The sequence below is a fragment of the Gymnogyps californianus genome, chromosome 12 (assembly GCF_018139145.2).
Source record: "Gymnogyps californianus isolate 813 chromosome 12, ASM1813914v2, whole genome shotgun sequence".
Lineage (NCBI taxonomy): Eukaryota > Metazoa > Chordata > Aves > Accipitriformes > Cathartidae > Gymnogyps > Gymnogyps californianus.
Window position 1 is genome coordinate 22,759,738 of NC_059482.1, and position 16,561 is coordinate 22,776,298.

General features: G+C 59.2%; 2 protein-coding genes across 2 annotated transcripts; both read right to left on the reverse strand.

Moving 5' to 3' along the window:
- Positions 1-303: 303 nt before the first annotated feature.
- Positions 304-5,865, reverse strand: TMEM208 (transmembrane protein 208). Its single transcript, XM_050904283.1, is given in 7 exon segments — positions 304-776; positions 1,799-1,883; positions 5,157-5,194; positions 5,196-5,321; positions 5,504-5,563; positions 5,676-5,771; positions 5,860-5,865. Coding segments are annotated over 7 exon segments (549 nt in total). The 3' UTR covers positions 304-638.
- An 822-nt stretch (positions 5,866-6,687) lies between these two features.
- On the reverse strand, positions 6,688-15,809 carry ELMO3 (engulfment and cell motility 3). The gene is made up of 20 exons (XM_050903922.1): positions 15,732-15,809; positions 15,619-15,659; positions 15,427-15,499; positions 15,301-15,351; positions 14,648-14,817; positions 13,677-13,776; positions 13,421-13,572; positions 12,580-12,658; positions 11,942-11,992; positions 11,455-11,577; positions 11,169-11,300; positions 10,789-10,893; positions 10,117-10,225; positions 9,762-9,898; positions 9,486-9,649; positions 9,252-9,364; positions 8,891-8,995; positions 8,462-8,544; positions 8,112-8,192; positions 6,688-7,904 (listed from the first exon to the last, which is right to left on the reverse strand). Exons 1-20 carry the CDS (start codon positions 15,807-15,809, stop codon positions 7,692-7,694), a joined length of 2,160 nt encoding a protein of 719 aa, XP_050759879.1. The 3' UTR covers positions 6,688-7,691.
- Positions 15,810-16,561: the final 752 nt, after the last annotated feature.

Sequence of the window (16,561 nt, forward strand, 5' to 3'; positions counted from 1 at the left end):
TTTGTGGCTCCAGAGAGCTCAGGTTCAATCCCAAAAGCTCCAAGTTGGGCTGCAAGCCCGGTTCACGGCACCCCCAGCCGCCCCACGCTCCCAATCTCGCAGGGCAGCTGCAGCCCCTCCGCAGGGTGCGGACGCTGCGGCGGGCAGGGCAGCACCCAGCAAGCTTGGGAAGGGACGAGACCGCTTGTCTCGGGGGATTTTGCTTCCCTCTGGGCCAGGTCTCCAAGAACACGCTGGCGTTTTTAACAGCTCCCCTCTGCAAAGCACCCCTGTATGAACACACGGCCAGCACAGTCAATTAGACTCTGCTCTTTAATGTACTATTTCCTCCAACGTTGCAATCCCCAACCTTGAACGCGATACAGCGCTGCTTGAAAAAGGTATTTTTGTAACCTTTTTTGGGGTATTTTAACCTTTTGGGTATTTAAAACATCCCAGCATCACCCCCCTTGTCATCCCAAGGAGCAAGGCCTCGACTGGCGCTAAGAACCAACGAAGGGAAGTCTCTTGCAGCCTTTCTAGCGGAATGGCAGCAATGACAGAGGGCAACATAGCTACTGCGATGGTTTCGGTCGCATCCCTGATGAAATAACAGCATGGAGATGAGAGAAGGCATTAATCTATCTCCCCAGCCAGGGCTAGAAGCGCTTCATCTGGCGGCGTTCTTGTCGGCGTTGCTTCTTCTCATTTGGTTCCTGACCGGCAGGCGAAGAGTCAGCTGTAAACCAGGGCCCCAGGATGTTCACCCACAAGAGGTAGAGCGCGCGGCCCGGAGCCTGCAAAACACGTGTGGCACGAAGTCGGTCGCTGTGGGGACAGCTCTGGCAAGGGCGGTGCTACGGTCAGGAGGGCTGGTGCTACCGAGGAAGCCGAAGGAGCTGGAATATCTTTACAGGCTGGATCAGGAGCATCACGGGATGCACGGAAATCAAAGGCAGTGGCAGGTGTCCAAAATAAACGGCCTGATTTCATACGGTTTAGGAACTTGCATACGTATACAGCATATGGAAATCTCAGCATCAGGTCCGAATTACCCAGAAAGATCCAACTGCCCGGACATTCTGCCTCTCCCTCCTTCAGAAAAAACACCCCCATTTCTCTAAATGAAAACAAATGTGATCTGGATGGTCTCCAGGGGATAGTCAAGAGTTTAGGCTGCCCTCTGCCAGGCCAGCTAGAAAAGAACTTGTGAGTAAGGACTGAAACAAGATAACTTTCTATGCTCCCAAGATTGCCTTATGTACCTTTGTGGGATATACTCGAAGCAACTGTGGGATTTTTTTGTCCTTCTGCAAAAGCAGTTTTAGCTGGAGGCACATGACAAACGTCTCAGGAGTAGAAAGAGTCTGGTGTGTTAAGGGGAAACCAAAGCCTACAGCGTTTGATCTACCAAGCGGCACAGTGTCCAGCAGTTCCCAGCCTCAGTCCGTGCTGGTGAATGACTGCGAAAACCAAACAAGAAGCAGCACAGTCTGTTTGCCACAGTCACAAAAAGGCTCTGTGCACAAAGATGGCTTTGATCTGCCTCGTGTTTCTTGTTGCCCTTTCACAGGACCAGAGAGAAAGGCCAAGGCCAGCCTAGTTTTTGCGTGGTTGACTCAAAGGGCTCAGGACTTCTTTCCCTTGTACAGCCTCATTTTTAACAAGATTTGACAGGGAGATTAAAAAATTTATCAGCAAACACTTTCGGCCTGAAACAGGACACCATGAAATGAAATAGATAAATAATGTCCTCAGCTCTGAAGACAGGGAAAGACAAAGACAATGTCGAGCAACAAGGAAAACTGCAGGGGCTTACCAAGAGCCAGAAGTACCAGACGTAGAGCGAGAAGCAGCTCAGCACTTGGACTATAGCCGTCAGCAGGATCACATCCTTGAGGTGCCTGAGGGAAGAAAAGCAAAACATTAACCTTCCCTTCCAGCCCCCGCCAAACACACCAGCTCCTCTGCCAACGCAGCCCATCTGCACCGCCTCCGGGGAGCGACCCTGCCCGGCCCGACCGAAGGACTGTCCCTGCAGCTACGCTTTGCCACACACGGCAATCTAGAAGAATCAGAGCGGTAAATAAAAAAAATAAATAAGTCTGATGAGTTAAAGAGCTAGGCTCCCTCTGAAAAGGGACATTGAGAAAGCTGAGGAATGCGGGGGGGGGGATGGAAATCAGCAACAAAACCACCACCCCCGCAGCCAGCACTGCTGATTTGGCACATATCATGGCATAAAAGTATAGCTGCTCACGGCTGGCTGCACTAAAGGGAAGCGTGAATCTTCCCTGTGCCATTTCACAGGCTGACAGGCACACTCAGGGTCACCAAAGGGCTGGGGTGCCGCAAGGACAAGCACGCCCAGCTACAGCAACAGACGGCTCCCCCTCCCCTCCTGCTTATCTGACCCCAGGGTCTTCCCCGCCAGCCTGAGGCAGAGCTGAGAGCAGCTACGGAGCGGAACAAGCTGCCCGCACCTCAACCACCACTCTGGGAGGGACCCGACACCCAGGAGAGGTAAACAGGTATTGGTTTTTCAACACAAGCCACGGGGAGTGCCACGATGGGTTAGAAAAACGCCAACTCTTTCATTCCCATTAAATCATCATCTGCTGGAGTAAGAAACGCTCGAGTCACATCCAAGAACGGAGTCAAGAAAACAAAGGTAACGAAATAGCTTGTCTCATTCTGGGCAGCACAGCGCAAAGCAAAGTGACCTTAGGTATTCACCACCAGAAACGACTAGTTTAGGTTGGGACACCGTCATCAACTCGAGACGCTGCAGAATCCATCAAAGGCTCTCTGATGGGATGCCGAGGTTCAGAAATCTCATGCATCACCGGCGGCCACAGAGGGGTCACGGCAGAGCTCCCACCGAACCCAGCTCTCCCAGGGACCAGCAAGATCAGCCTTCCTCAACCCCAAAGCACCACACAGCTTCTGTTTCGGTTACAGACAGCACAAGGGAAACACCATCAAATCTGCAGCATTCCAGAAGCAGCTCCAAAAAGAGCACGCGTTAATCAGCTCCAGCACGCTCAGCTGACAGGCAGGAAAACATCCGCTGCTTTCTGAAAGTAACCGCTAGCCTAGAGTGGTTCCGCGATCCCCGAAGTGGTAATTTAGAGCGCTTCACCTGACAAACGGACACAGTCAGCGGGAGGAGCACCGAGCGTCCGTTAACACTTCGCATTCACGTACCAGCGAGGTTAAAATAACGGAAGGACTTGCACTCTCACGGCTGGGGGCCCTGCACAGGCTCAGGTACAGAGGTACAGGGTAAGGATGGGAACTTCAGCTGCGCAGCTTTTGTTTTTACAGCTCCGCCACCGAGCTGCGCCGTGTTTTGCACAGCCCGTGCCTCGGACAAGCATCAATTCGTTTTAACGTGTCATAAAACTCACCCCAACGGTGTATTGCTCAGGCAGAAAAACCTCAGAGCCCCAGTACCAAGGGAAGTACTATGTCTGCAACCGGGCTGCAGCAGTGCTACAACTGCGCCTGACAACCTTTTCACAGCGGGTAACGGGCTCCCTGTGCTAACTCCTGTCAGTCATTTCCCCTGACAGCACCATCACACATGTGCATGGGGCAGTTATTGGGGCAGCCGCTCTGCCTCGGTGCCTTACACATCTCCCAAAGGCATCTCCCCCAACTCGGAGGATACCCCAGACAACATCCAACTTCTGTATTTTCCTTACTCGACCATCCCATGTTGCGTTTCACAAAAAAGGTATCCAAAATATTTTACGCTTCTACTCAGGAGAGCCAAAACAGTGTAAACCAAGAGAAAAACGCTCGGCTGAGCAGCAGGAAAAAGAAGTCGCTATAGGATGAACAGGGTGTAAAGCACCCAGCTCACAAATCACGCTAGAAAGAGTTTCCTTTCTTCCCGGCCACCTCGTCCCTCAGCTGAGTCTCTTACACCACACATCTCAGTCACTCTGGCTGCAGGTAGAAAATTTACTACTCCACTAACAAACACACAAGATGAGAGCTCATCCTGTGCAGAGACAGCGGGTTCTGTGCCGCACGAGGCGGTCTGCCTGCTGATAACATCCCCGGGCATCGGCTGGCGGCAGAAATAAAACTTCTGTTAAGAAAAATAAAAATATATAAATCAATACACAGCCCTTCCAGCACGAGAACGCTTGGCATGACGCAGAGGGCTCTGCCAGAAACAAGGCCCCGCTGTGTTTCTTCAAAAGCCTGGCAGCAAGTGAAAGATGGTGATAAACCTTAAATTGTAGGCCAAGGGCATCGGAGAGAAGGGGCCAACTACCCCAGGGACCTCGCTGAGCGCACGCTGAAGAACCCCAGCAAAAGCTGGACCAACAGACGGAGGCTGAGGGCAGGGAGGACAGAGATCAAAGCCTGACTTGTCCACAACTGCCCGGCAGTTTTCTGTAACTAGTTTGAGGCTCGCTGTTGGAAAAAAAGTAAATCTAGAAGATATTTCTGCTGTTTCGGTACTGTTGTCTCCTTATTTTATTTAACAGCACTTTGCAGGAATTACTGTTGTGTGTTCCTTGACAGAGGAAAAGAGAGTTACAGCATCACCAAGAACACTGGACAGGCAAACACTTGGCGCTGTCTGCAGACAGACGCGAGGAATGCACAAGCACAGGGGACAGAAAAGGCTGAGGAGGTGAGAGGAGCTGGCTAAGCCAGAGGGGAGGCTTTTTAATGTGTAGGACAGTTCAAGACCCGGTCAGTTTGCAGCCAGGATGGGGTAACCGCCAGTGCGTGCCCTTCTGCTCTGTCAAGCACTACCTGCAGTGCTGGTTTAAAAAGAAAATATAGATCTCTGCGCGTTGCAGAAGCGTGCACAGTGTCAGCGCTGTTTCTTCGCTGAGAGCTGCTTCACTGCAAGGTTGTAAGCTGCTCCAGCTGAACCGTTTGGGATCTCCTACCTGTGCACCTCAGCCCTAAGGACAGCGACCGTTCCAGGCTGACATACCCACGCGGTGGCTCGCGACTAGCGCACGCCAGGCCAAGCATTCAGATAACGAGGACAGTTTAGGTACGTTCTCGGAAAAAACTGCTACAGGCTTCTAGCTCCCCTCATGCCTGAGCCAGCGGGCAAGCTGAGGTGGGAGCCGAGGCCCGGCCTTCTCCTTCGGGGGCTCTCCTGGCTCTGCGTGCACGCTCAGGCAGCAGGTCCTGCTCACCTGGACTCGTGCGGGTGTGGACACTCACTCTGCCATCCCCTGCTCCATATTCAGGTCAATTCCCCCGTCGGCAAGGCTGCCATCGTCTGTGAAAGACGGCTTTGCCATGGAGTTCATGGACCGGTAGCTGGTGCCATAGACCACAGAGCTGAAGACGAATGCTAGCTGCAACAAGGAAAGAGCTGTCAGTCGCAAAAGCCACGACCCCCGGAGCAGAGCGGCAGAGGCCTGCTGGCCTTGCCTGTCGCGGCAACCACGAAAGAACCCGGCTTGCCGCCCGGCCAGGCCCAGGCGGCCCTCGCCGGGGCAGGAGACGGTGCCCTGCCGGCAGCGGGCCGGGCCCTCACCCACGTCCAGGCGGAGGCGGCGGGGTAGAAGATCACCAGGTTCACCACGGCGTAGACGGCCTGCGGAGAGAGCACGGCACGGCTGTCGGCCCGGCCCGGCCCCGCCCGGGGCCCGGCCCTCCCCACCGGCCCGACCCCGCGCCCCGCCGGGGCCCTCCCCGGCCGCACTCACGGAGGCCCCCAGGATGATGCGGAGGTAGAAGCGCAGCGTCTCCCGGTTCTCCTCGAAGATCTGCTTCTTGCCCTTGGTGCCCGCCTTCCCCTTGGGCTGCGGAGCCAAGAGAGGCGGTCAGCGGCCTCGCCCGCCCCGGGCCCCCGGCCGCCCGCCCGCCCGCACCCCCGGCCCCGCCACTCACCGCCATGGCCGCGCCGGCTCCGCTGCTCCGCTTCCGGCCGCCGCCGGAAGTGACCTCCCGGAAGTGGCGGGGCCGCGCTTGGTAACATGGCGGCCTGGGCCTACCTCAGGCCGGGGAGGGGAGGCGAGGCCCCGGGTCTGGCGGTTTTCCTCAGTCCCCGGGTGGATTTCTGCGGCTCCCAGCCCCAGGAGACCCCGAGGCCTTTCCCCTCGCCCCACCGTGCAGCCCGTGGGGTTGGGGTGCCGGTGCCTGCCCTTCCCACCTCAGCCCCCCACCCTGTACAGCCCCTTGGCCCGCCTGTGCTCATCACCTCCCCTTGGCTCTTAGGAGAAGGTTACCTACAGCACTGCGGCCGTGCCAGGGTCCTGCACAGCCATCACGAGCCGGACCTGAGGCCGAGCTGCATTGCCTCAGTAGCTCCGCTGGCTCCTGGGAGGTGGTTTGGCACGTGGAGTGAGAGCTGGGGCTGCGGAGCCTGGCCCTGCAGGGCAGCAGCTTCACAGAGACTGCCTTCACCAGCCTCATCTTTTCCTTTTAACAGCCTCTTTATGGCCAGGACGCTGCTCTCCAAGCTTTGAGCCCAAGAGCGGGACCACCTGCAGTGCTCCTAAGCCTGCCTAGGCTGGGAACGGCCTTAGCTGTAGCCCCATGGCCGCCTTCCCCAGAGGTGACTTGACTCTGTGCCTGCTCCTCAACAGCAGGAACAAAATCCTCCAGGCTTCTTCCCCCACTTCTTCCCCACCAGCCCAGTCTTGCCCGCTTTGGCCCCTTTTTGCCCCACAGTCAGCCTGACCCCTTCCCCAAACCTTTGGAAAGGACACGGCCCCGAGTTCTCCGCAAGTGTTTTTATTGTCCCACTACCCGGGAGGTGGAGGCACGGTCGGAACCCCGGCGACCTGCGGCTGCAGTTGTTACCGCAACACCCTAGGGAGAAGCTGCGGGCACGAAGAGGTGCGGGGCACCGGGGCGGGAGCCGTGGGGGCCGGGGAGGAGGTAGCTTGTCGTGGTGCAGTAGTGCAGCAGCATGGCTGAAGTGTGCAAGTATCCGCCCGGGGCGGGGGGAAGGCACCAGGATTGGCACGAGGGCAGCGAAGGGCAGAGCGAGGTCTCTTCCTCGCGCCTGGCATGGCGGCAGCGAGCCTCTGCCCAGCTGAAATGGCGCTGGGAGAGGGGGCTTGTACCCTAAACACCCCCCTTCCAGGAGTGGGAGCGCACAGGGCGCAGGAGAAAAACGTTTCAGTGCGGCACGGGCCTGGCTGGGCCGGCACACCGTGCTCTGGAGATGCCGTCTGCTCACCAAACTAAGCGGAAAGGGTGTTTTATCCTTTTTCTAACCCCTTTCTTGGCCAGAAAGGATGCCCTACGCTGACGGGGAGAGTCAGGCAGTGCAGATTCGTACCTTTGTAGTGCTGCCCGCCCCCTCCAGCTGTCCCAGGGCTGCCTGTACCTCTATTCCTGCCCGCATCCTTGCCCTCTCTGCCCAAAGCCTGGCTGCAGTGTGGGGAGGGCAGTGCCACCACAGAGGGGTTCGGCTGTCTGAAAAGTATTTTGTCTTGCCTGCCCATGGCGGGGGAGCAAAGCAGCCGGGTCACCCCACCTCGAACAGGAGCCTGACGCTCGGTGGCTCATCCCCGTGCTCTCGCAGGAGGGCAGGTCACGGGCAGGGAAGGGTGGGCAGTTCACCCCGGGATGGGCAAGGTGCAGGCAGCACATGCCCAAGCCCCCAGCCAGCGCCTGGGCTCGTCCCTTTGGGCAGGAGATGGAGGACAGAGCCTGGAGGAAGGGGTTTGATTTGGGGGGGGGCATGGGGAGGGACGGGGACAGGGAGGAACTCACTGCTCTGTGTGGCTGAAGTCGTAGCAGAAGTTTAAGTTGCTGGGGGGCTTTGGGACAGGAGGGGGGGTGTCGGGGATGCTGATGTTCTCCAGGTCCAGGAGCCGCAGCTTGAGCTCCATGGACAGCAGGACATCGAGGTCCGTCTGCATTCGCTCGCTCGTCATCTCCTTGCCCAGGAGCACGTTCAGCCCATCCGTCCAGAGGCAGAACTGGGGAAGCAGAGCACGGGCGTCTCTGGCACCAGCCCTGGGCAGCCGGCGAGCCCACCTCTCCCCCGCTGTGGCTCCCACCCCAGGGAAGCCCAGGAGGGTAGGCAGAGGCGGGGGGTGGCACACACGACTCCCTTCCCCGCCCGCTGTCCCCTAGCAAGGACATCTGGCCGCAGCGTGCCTCCCCAGCAGGCCCTTGGAACTCACCTCGTATCGGGTGGGGGCAACGAAGTTGAGGCAGTATTCCTCCACGTCGTACACGATGGAGAAGGCCAGCTCCAGGACGTCCTGCGGGGACAGCACAGGGGGTGGCCGGCTTCTCAGCTGGACTCTTTCCAGCTCCAGTGGGGTTCAGAGCAGGAGCTGCCTCCCACAGCCTTCTCCTCCGCGCCTCGAAAGACCCAAGAGGTCTCCAGTCTCGAGCCACGTCAAAAACCTGCCGCCGTCTGTGAAACCACCCAACCTCCCGCCATCCCACCCACCCCCAAAACCCATCACCAGCTGGGGAGGGGAGCGTGCTGGGCCCCCTGCGTAAGGCGGGGTTGGGAGGTGCTGACCTTGTTCTGCTTCCCGGAGCTCTTCTCCTTCGTGTGTGGACACTCCTTCCCCACGAGCAGCATCTTCATGTCTGCCACAGGAACTGGGGCAAGCGGAGGAGCTGTGAGCGCCCGCTCTCCTCTCCTCTCCCCCAGGTCCCCATCACTCAGAGCCCCACAGAGCCTGAGCGTGGGGGCTCACAGCTACCCGCAACTCAGGGAGGGAGGGGGGGCTCAAGCCGCTCTGCAGCGCCCTTTGGAGAGCCAGCCCACCTCAGCCTGAACTCCCACAGCTCCCAGTCCCACGGTACCAGTGGGCACTGGGCCAGGCGCTCAGCGGCCAGGCAGAGGGGCAATTCCCACCTTACGGCATCCCCAGCCCGTCACAGCTGGGGCGGGCAGAGGGCTCCCCTCCCTCCTTCCCACCTTCTCTTTCTCGCCATCACCTACTTTTCTCTGGCAGGCTCTCGATGGGGGGAGAGTGCACCCCTTCCTCCACGTCCCCGTAGTGCAGCACCTTGTGGTTGGGTGACAGGCGGCAGTACCAGAGCTTGTCTGCAGCAGAAGGGCCGTCGGGAAACGCTCAGCCTCCCCCCACTCACGTCCCCTTCCCCGGGGTGGATGGCGCTCTCCCTCACCAGCATACCCCACTTGGTCCCACTCCCGTGGGTTAGCCCACGCCAGCAGTCCAGGGAGCCGGGTGCGCTGCTCCCCGCAGATCAATTGCGGCTTCCCCGGTGGCAGGGGATGGTGGGGACAAGCCTCTGCCCCCCGCCTCCCCCCCAGGACCCCCACCCAGGCTGGCACTCACCCTGCCTGCGGCGGCTGCTGATCTTGCGGAAGAGGGTGCCCTCGCAGAGGTGCAGCAGGCGTTGCTGTCGGATCAGCTCCAGGAGCTCCGGCTTCAGCCTCTCGCGCAACTCCCTGGGGCGAAAGCCAGCAGAAGAAGAGCACGGCCGCTTCAACAGGCACTCGCTGACCTCCCCAGACCCACGGCATCTCTCCCCCCGCGGCAGCTCCGGCTCCCTGCCCGCAGCCCACTCACAGCACGGGCACAGCCAGCGTCTCCTCCTGGTGCAGCCGCTCCGTCTGCCGCAGCTTCAGGATCTCGCTGTAGTTCAGTGCGTTCACTCTGGTCTTGAATAACTCCAGGGAGGTGGGCTTGAGGGACAGGGTCCTGGTGATCTGCTCCCGCACCACCTGCAGCACCTGCGGGGCCCCAGGACATCACCCCCGGTTTGGTGATGCTCCCCAGAGCCCCCAAATTTGTGCACAGCCCGTGGCCACAGCTCCCGGCCGGGGCCCCGTCATCCCCTCGCACCTTATCAAAGTCCTCCTGGGTAGCGCGCATCTCCTTCCAGGTCTTGTTCACCAGCTGGATGCAGATGCAGAAGAGCTCTTCAAAGAAATGATCCTGCCCGAAGAACATAGGGTAAAAGGCCTGAGCCGTCTCCGAGCCTGCGGTGAGAAGGACAGATGATGCCAGACTCCCCAGTTTTTCCAGGGGATTCCAGTGTCCGGGAGAACCAGGACATTTCCCAGCCCTCCCGCCCCTTCCCCTGCTGTCAGCCACGCCAGGGCCTGGTGGCCCCACGTACGCAGCCCCCTTGTCCCCGCTCCTGCCAGCCGGCAAGGCAGCAGGGCAGGGAGATGGACAAGCTGGAGCACACACATACACGGCTCTCCAACGTGCAGGATCTCGCAGAGGATCAGGGTGAGCTGGATGCTGCTTCGAGCGAAGGGGCATTCGTGTTTGTCTTCCCGGCTGCTGTTCTCGAGGACAAACTGGAGGAGAGGGCCGTTGCCTGGCGTTACATGGGCCACGGAGTCGGAGGGCCCCAACGGTGGGGCTCAGACATCCCACGCTCCTCCTGAACTTCCTAGTCGAGCTGTCCCCCCCAGGTTAAGCCATCCCTAACAGAAGTAGTTAGTTCTCCCCAAAAACCCGCCCCAGCCTCCTCCTTCCCCTGCCGCAGCGCGGGAGCTGATCACAGGCGAAGCAGGTCGGAGCGTGGCTAATGCTCTGCAGCCACTGCCTGGTTTTGCCCAAATTGCCCCGCTCTGCTCCGGCGGGAACAAGGCCTGGAAACCAAGCTGTGGGCAAAACACTAAAAATTATGGGGACTCTTCAGTGCCACCAGCCTCAAATGGCTGCTCCTACCCACATGGCTGCTCCTACCCACAGGGAGGGCTCGGCTCCATCTGAGACACGGCAACAGGAGGACACCTGCCCAAAAAGGGACAGCCTCGCCTGGGTTTGGCCAAGGACAGGTCACAAGGAAAGGAAAAGAAGGTAGAGATCCACCGGCACCTCTCTGCCAGGGAGTTCTCTGGGAGAGCGCACGCACCCTGCTGTAGGCGTTGGGAGTGTGCCTGGAGAAATACACCATGTTGTCGAGGGCAAGGAGTCCCGGCGGGGCACGGCGGAGGTCCTCCGCTGGGTTGCTGTTGTTCTAGGAGGACACAAAAGGATGCAGTTTAGCAGCTGCTGCTTTCTTCTCCGAGCAGCAAAGTCCTCCCGACGCAGCCATCAGGTTTGCCTTTTGAGTCCCGGCAGCTCCGCAGCACTTGCTGTTTAGGGGTACCGAGGGAGCAGAAGGGAGGTACTGCATGGTGGCCCATCAGCATCAGCAGGGACACCAGGCTTAGGAGAGCCACCAGAAGGTGTTGCCGAGGCCGGGTGGCGGAGCCAGCGTGGGGCTGGGGAGGGGACGCAGGGGGAACGCACCATGAAGCCCAGCTTGCGGAACTCCTTGGCACACAGGGATCGCCGGCGCTCGGTGCTGAAGTTGCTGGCAGGTGCCTCGCTCTCCGACTCAAAGGCGGTTTGGCGCAGCGACTGGAGGAGCTCCCGCTGTTCCTGGAGGGAGAGCGGACAGGAGGGGATGCTGGTGAGCCCCACGCAAGCAGGTTCTCCCAGGACAAACCAACAATGAAATCAAATGTGCTGGGTGAACCTTCACCCGCCTCTACTTCCACAGGTGGAAGAGACCGGGACCAGACTGCTCGCAGACCTGTGAGTAGGGATCCATGGAGGTCCTCATGCGGCGCTCGCACAGGTTGAGGCTGACAGACTGCAGCACGTACAGGTAATGGGCCATCTCGTCCCCCAGCGGCTCGGAGCTGTGGATGATGTTCTACAGGAGACCGCGAGTGAGAAGGTTCCCCCAGGCTGCTGCTCCCGGTTCCTCCAAGCCCAGGGCCCAACAGCCAAAGCCTGGCAGGTCCCGCTGCTCAGAGGGGCATTACGAAGCGGGCAGCTCCCCTCGGGGTTGGGCGAGAGCTGGGTGCGCTGAACTGCAGGCAGCCGGGGGTGCGACCCTGGGCATGTGGGTGCCAGCGTGGCAGCACCCACAGGAGGCATCAAGGAAGGGGTGTGGGGCACACAGGCAACCCAGCCGGGCACGGTCACCAAAGGCTGGGGTTGAGGGGACAGGGGCTGGGGAGGAAGGACAGAGGATGAAGCACTGAGCAGACCCTTGCACGACCCCGGCTCCTCACCTTGTGGATAAACTGCCTGATGTTCTTCTCCCTCAGGTAGTCCATCATGTCCTAGGAAGGGAAGAGGCTGTGAGACGTTCTCCAGCTCCATACACCACTCTTTCCCAAATAAACCTGTGTTCCCTTTGCAGCCCCTAAGCTTGGCTTGGGGCCACACCAAGTGACACCGGTGAGCCGACCTGGCCCCAGCTTCCACTGCCCTAGCCCACCCCAGGGGAGCTCAAACAGATCCTCGACAGGTTGCATAAATCAAGGAGAAGAGGCAGAGTGAGGACGCTGACTTTAAACATCTCCGGGCACCTCTCACAGCCCCGCCACCCCAGAGAACACAAACACTACAGCAGAGGACCCCGCTGCCCAAGACCCCATCACAGGGGGGCCCAGCCGTGATGGCCCAGATGTGCCAGGCGCTGGGTCTGGGCCATCACGGTCACTGTGCCACCACCAGCCGTGATACTTCTCCTGTCATTTGAGATCTTGCATCCCCCCAAAACTACTCCAAGGGGTGTGAGACAGCTGAGGCCTCTCGGCAGAGCACCCCCGTGACAGGGGCACTGCGGTGCTTGGATCTGCGATGCCCACCACCCTGCCATCGCCCGGTCCTGCCTCCCGCCCACGGGCAGAGAGCAGCCCCTTACCCGCCGCTCAGCGTCGGTCGCAGCCAGCAGCAGCGCAATGAGCAGGGCCATCGCCTTCAGCTGCAGCTGGGCGTTTGTCCTGCAGAAGGAGGACGATAAGGATGGGGAGTGTCACCAGCTCTGAGGATGGTCTTGCCCTCCCCAAGGCAGAGTCCTCTCCCCATTTCACTGCTGGACCCCACTGCACGGAGCTGGGGGACCCAGAGAGGCCAGAGCCACGAGGGAGCAGCTGCCAGGGGTGAGATGGTCCCCACAGCTGTGACTGCAGAGCACCCATGGATGGATCAGATATTGCTCTGCACGCACCCATGGGTGCGGCATTTTGGAGCTGCAGGAAAACCCAGGGTCTGGCAGGAGCCCTCAGCACGAGCCTCTCCGTTTTCTAGAAAGAAAAACCTCCAAACTAAAGAGATGCAGAGGTATGAGGAAGGCGAGGGAGCCAAGAACCCACCTTAGCTGAGGGATTTAACAAACTCTGCTTGTTCAGTACAGCACCACCACCCCAAGTTGCAAGGAACATACTACTGCTCCTAAATACACCAGGGAAAGGGAAGGAAGAGCCAACACCAGAAAAAATGCCGGTCAGCTGAAGAACCAAGGTATCCGAACGAAACAGGCCATGAATGAACCCTTGAAGGAATCTGACCTGGAAACAGGATGGCTTCCAGAACACTCCGTCCCTCCCCCAGCATCAGGGACAGGACAGGCTGATCTCCCAGGAGTTGTTTAGGAAGGGACAATACAATGTTGTGCCAGGGATAGTCAGCAAGACCAGGAGAAATCCCTTCATCCCCACCGGCCTTGGGATGTGGGCGAACGGTGCCCTGGCCTGTCCACTTACACCTGCAGGTGCGTGAGAAGACGATCCAGCGTCACTTCTTTTTTAACTAGCTCAAAGAGGAGGCGACTGGTAGGCACCATGTTCTCCAAGATAGACAAGGAGAGCTGCTGGACAGATGCATCCACCGCATTCATATTGACGTAACTCACTATCTACGAGACACAAAAGCATCCGTCGACGGCAGGCTGAGCCTGGGTGACGAGGGCAACAAGGAATCCCAAGGGCACAGGCTGTGGAGACTGCAGAAGGCGCTTACCTTCTTGATGAAGGCTGCACTAAGAGTCTCCCAGGAAACAAAATCATGCTCCATCAGCTCCATGAAGGCCTTCAGGGTGTGAGCTAGCATCTCCCCTGTACTGGAAGGACAGATGAGCAAACGCAGTGAGGATGGCTCCAGGTACCCCACAGTCACCACCGTAAGACAGGAGCACAGTTGCATGTTGGGGAGTACGTTAGAAACAGCTAGAGAAGCAGAGAGCAGCGAGCAGGAGAAGAAAGGAAAGAGACTGTTGGGTAAGAAATCAGACTCTCGCTTAGTCATCCCAGGAAGTCGAGGCAGGGGAAGTTCAAGTTTCTGGAAAGCTGCATTACCATGGTACAAAGATCACTGCAGACAAGCCCTCGGGAAGGCCAAGCCACCCCAAAACCCTCCCCCTACTTCCAAGAAACACGGGCTGCGCTGTCTGGTTTTAGGCTCCACATCCTCTGTGAGATAGGAGCTCGGAGGAGATGCACCATCACATCCGGAAAGAGTCGGGCAGGCACTAGTTTGGCAACCAGGGTTTTCTCGAGCTGCCTGCAGGCCTCTCGCAGCTAAAACCTCAGGGCAAAGGGATTATTCAGGGTGGCAGGAACGAGCAGCAGCGGAGGTTAGGATCATCACAGGAGGTTTCCTGGTAGCAAAACCCATGAGGTTGCAGATGATCCAGCCAGCAAAGGGATGGGAGGTTCAAGTCCAGGCACATTCACGAGGAGTCAGGACCACAGACCCGTGGGGGCCTTCCCCCGGCTGCCAGCGTGCGGGGACACAGCCACGTACCTGCAGGTAAGGAGCCTGCAGAGCCAAGGGCCCTGCCGCCAGCGCTGCCCTTCATGCCGCAGCACAGGGATCAACAAGCCAGGAACACAAACAGAGTCCGCTCCAACGCCCAGCTTAGAGCTCAGGCAGCGTTAGCAAGGGAGAATAAAGTCAAGAACTGCAAGGAAAGGTCCTCTCCTGATACTTACTCGTTCCCTTCTTCCACAATATAGAAGATTTGTTTCAAGCCATTCCTGTTGATGAACTCCTGAGCAAAGGTAACGTCTTGGGAGAGGCTTGCAAGCTTCTTCAGCGAGTCAGTCTTCACATCCGAGTTGTTGCTCTGGATCCCGCTGTACAACCGCTCTGCTTCTTGGTCCTACCAGGAAGGAAAGAATCAAGCCAAAGGGGCTCATCGAAAGACAGCGAGAAGCTTGGAGAAGGCTGGAAGAGCTTAAGCACAAGTTTTGGAAGGAAGCTCAGGCTAGAGCAGCCCCGGTGAGGAGCTGGACCGAGAGACAGAGCCACCAGAGCAGAGACCAGGAGGAGCTGAGGAAGGAGGTCAAGCTGGTGCGACGCTAAGAACGCTCGATGAGTTGGCCCACGCGTCCAAAGCATCTCAAGATGATTTAGTTTCTCTTCAAACTCCCCCAAGCTCTGCCGCGGGAGAATGAAGGTTGAGACAGGTCTCCTCCCCGCGTTATTTCTGCTGGGTCTGAGGCACCGAGAGGAGCCGTCATGAGCCAGAAGTCACCGAGCGAGGCCGCGGCAGAGGGCTTGGAGCACCGCATCGCCCCATTGCAGGGGGACATCCCACCAGAGCACGCGGCGGAGAAGGAGACGGGGGGCCAGAGGGATGTACCGGGGAGGTGGTCAGCCGTAAAATGCTCCCATTCTTAATCTCCCCGCGGTTCTGTAAGGAGAAAGGAACTGGTGAGCCGGTGAGTGCCACACCGGCGGAGCCGGGGAGAGGTTGGGGACATCTCACCGACTCGGTGATGTAGGTCTGCCGCCCGTCCACGTATTGCAGGGCGTAGCGCTCAGCATTGGGCAGGCTCCACCTGCGGCAGCGGGTGGCCGGTCACAGTGCCGTATGGCTAGTGCCGGTCACCGCCAGGCCAGCAGCGGCCCGGTCGTGGGCTGTCACGACCCGGTGGTGGGTGGCGGGTGCGGTACTCACGCGTCGCAGACGTCCTTGAGCACCGAGGCGAGGGGCTTGGTCTGCAAGCGATAGGGAAGCCATGAGCTGGTGTGGGGGGGTCCGGGGGGGGGTTTGGGGGTGCCGGGCAGTACCTGCTGGAGCTCGATGAGCTGCGGGATGGCTCCCACCATCTGGATGGCGATCTTCACCACGTCCTTGGGCGGCGGCATGGCTCCCACGGCGGCACCGTCACCGCTCGGCACGGCTCCCCGCCCCGCCGCGCCGCAGTTCCGGGTCGCTGCCGCCGCCGCCTCCCCGCCTCCCAAAGGGGCCCTGCCGCCAGCCCCGAGGCCCTGCCGCCGCCACCGACACCGCCGCCGGTCTCGATGGCGGTGCCGGACCCAGCCCCGAGCAGGCCCGGCCCCCTCACCTGAGCTGACGCGGGTTCGGCGGGACCCACCTCCGCGGCGAGGATGGGGCCTCCTGCCGGGAAAGGGCCTGGCCCCAAGGCGGGACGGCCGGCACCCTGCTTTTTGGGGGCACCCCGTCCCTCCGGGCTCGGCAGAGGGGAGGCACAGGCCGGGGCGAGGTGGGAAACTCTGGAAAGTTTTTTGTTTATTCACGTCAGAGAACACTGTACAAATATTACAGGCAATTTTCTTTCCTTGCAAAAAAAGTATAAAAATAATCTTTATATATGAATCAAAAGTTCATTTGCGACTGTAAATTTTTCTCTAGGTATCCTTTTCCGAAGGTTGTCTAACTGGTGGCAAACACGAACACTTGGAAGGAGGGCGAGGGCCAGGCAGTACACAGAGAGCTCGAGCTACACCAAAGCCACGGAGCCTAGCTAACACGCGCGCGGGACCGAGGGATTTCAGTCAGCTTCCATGCGAAGGAGGGAAGGTTCAGGGACTGGCTGCATGCGGGCTGGAAGTTCACCCCCCGGCAGTGTCCCACGTCACGGCTGTCCCGCCGGCAG

Excerpts from the sequence above, each read along its gene's own strand:
- ELMO3 (XM_050903922.1), bottom strand. The coding sequence starts at position 15,809 with ATGCCGCCGCCCAAGGACGTGGTGAAGATCGCCATCCAGATGGTGGGA. Across the intron at positions 11,993-12,579 it reads CGACCGACGCTGAGCGGCGG|GACATGATGGACTACCTGAG; the intron begins GTAAGGGGCTGC and ends TTCCCTTCCTAG. Across the intron at positions 10,894-11,168 it reads TCCGCAAGCTGGGCTTCATG|AACAACAGCAACCCAGCGGA; the intron begins GTGCGTTCCCCC and ends GTGTCCTCCTAG.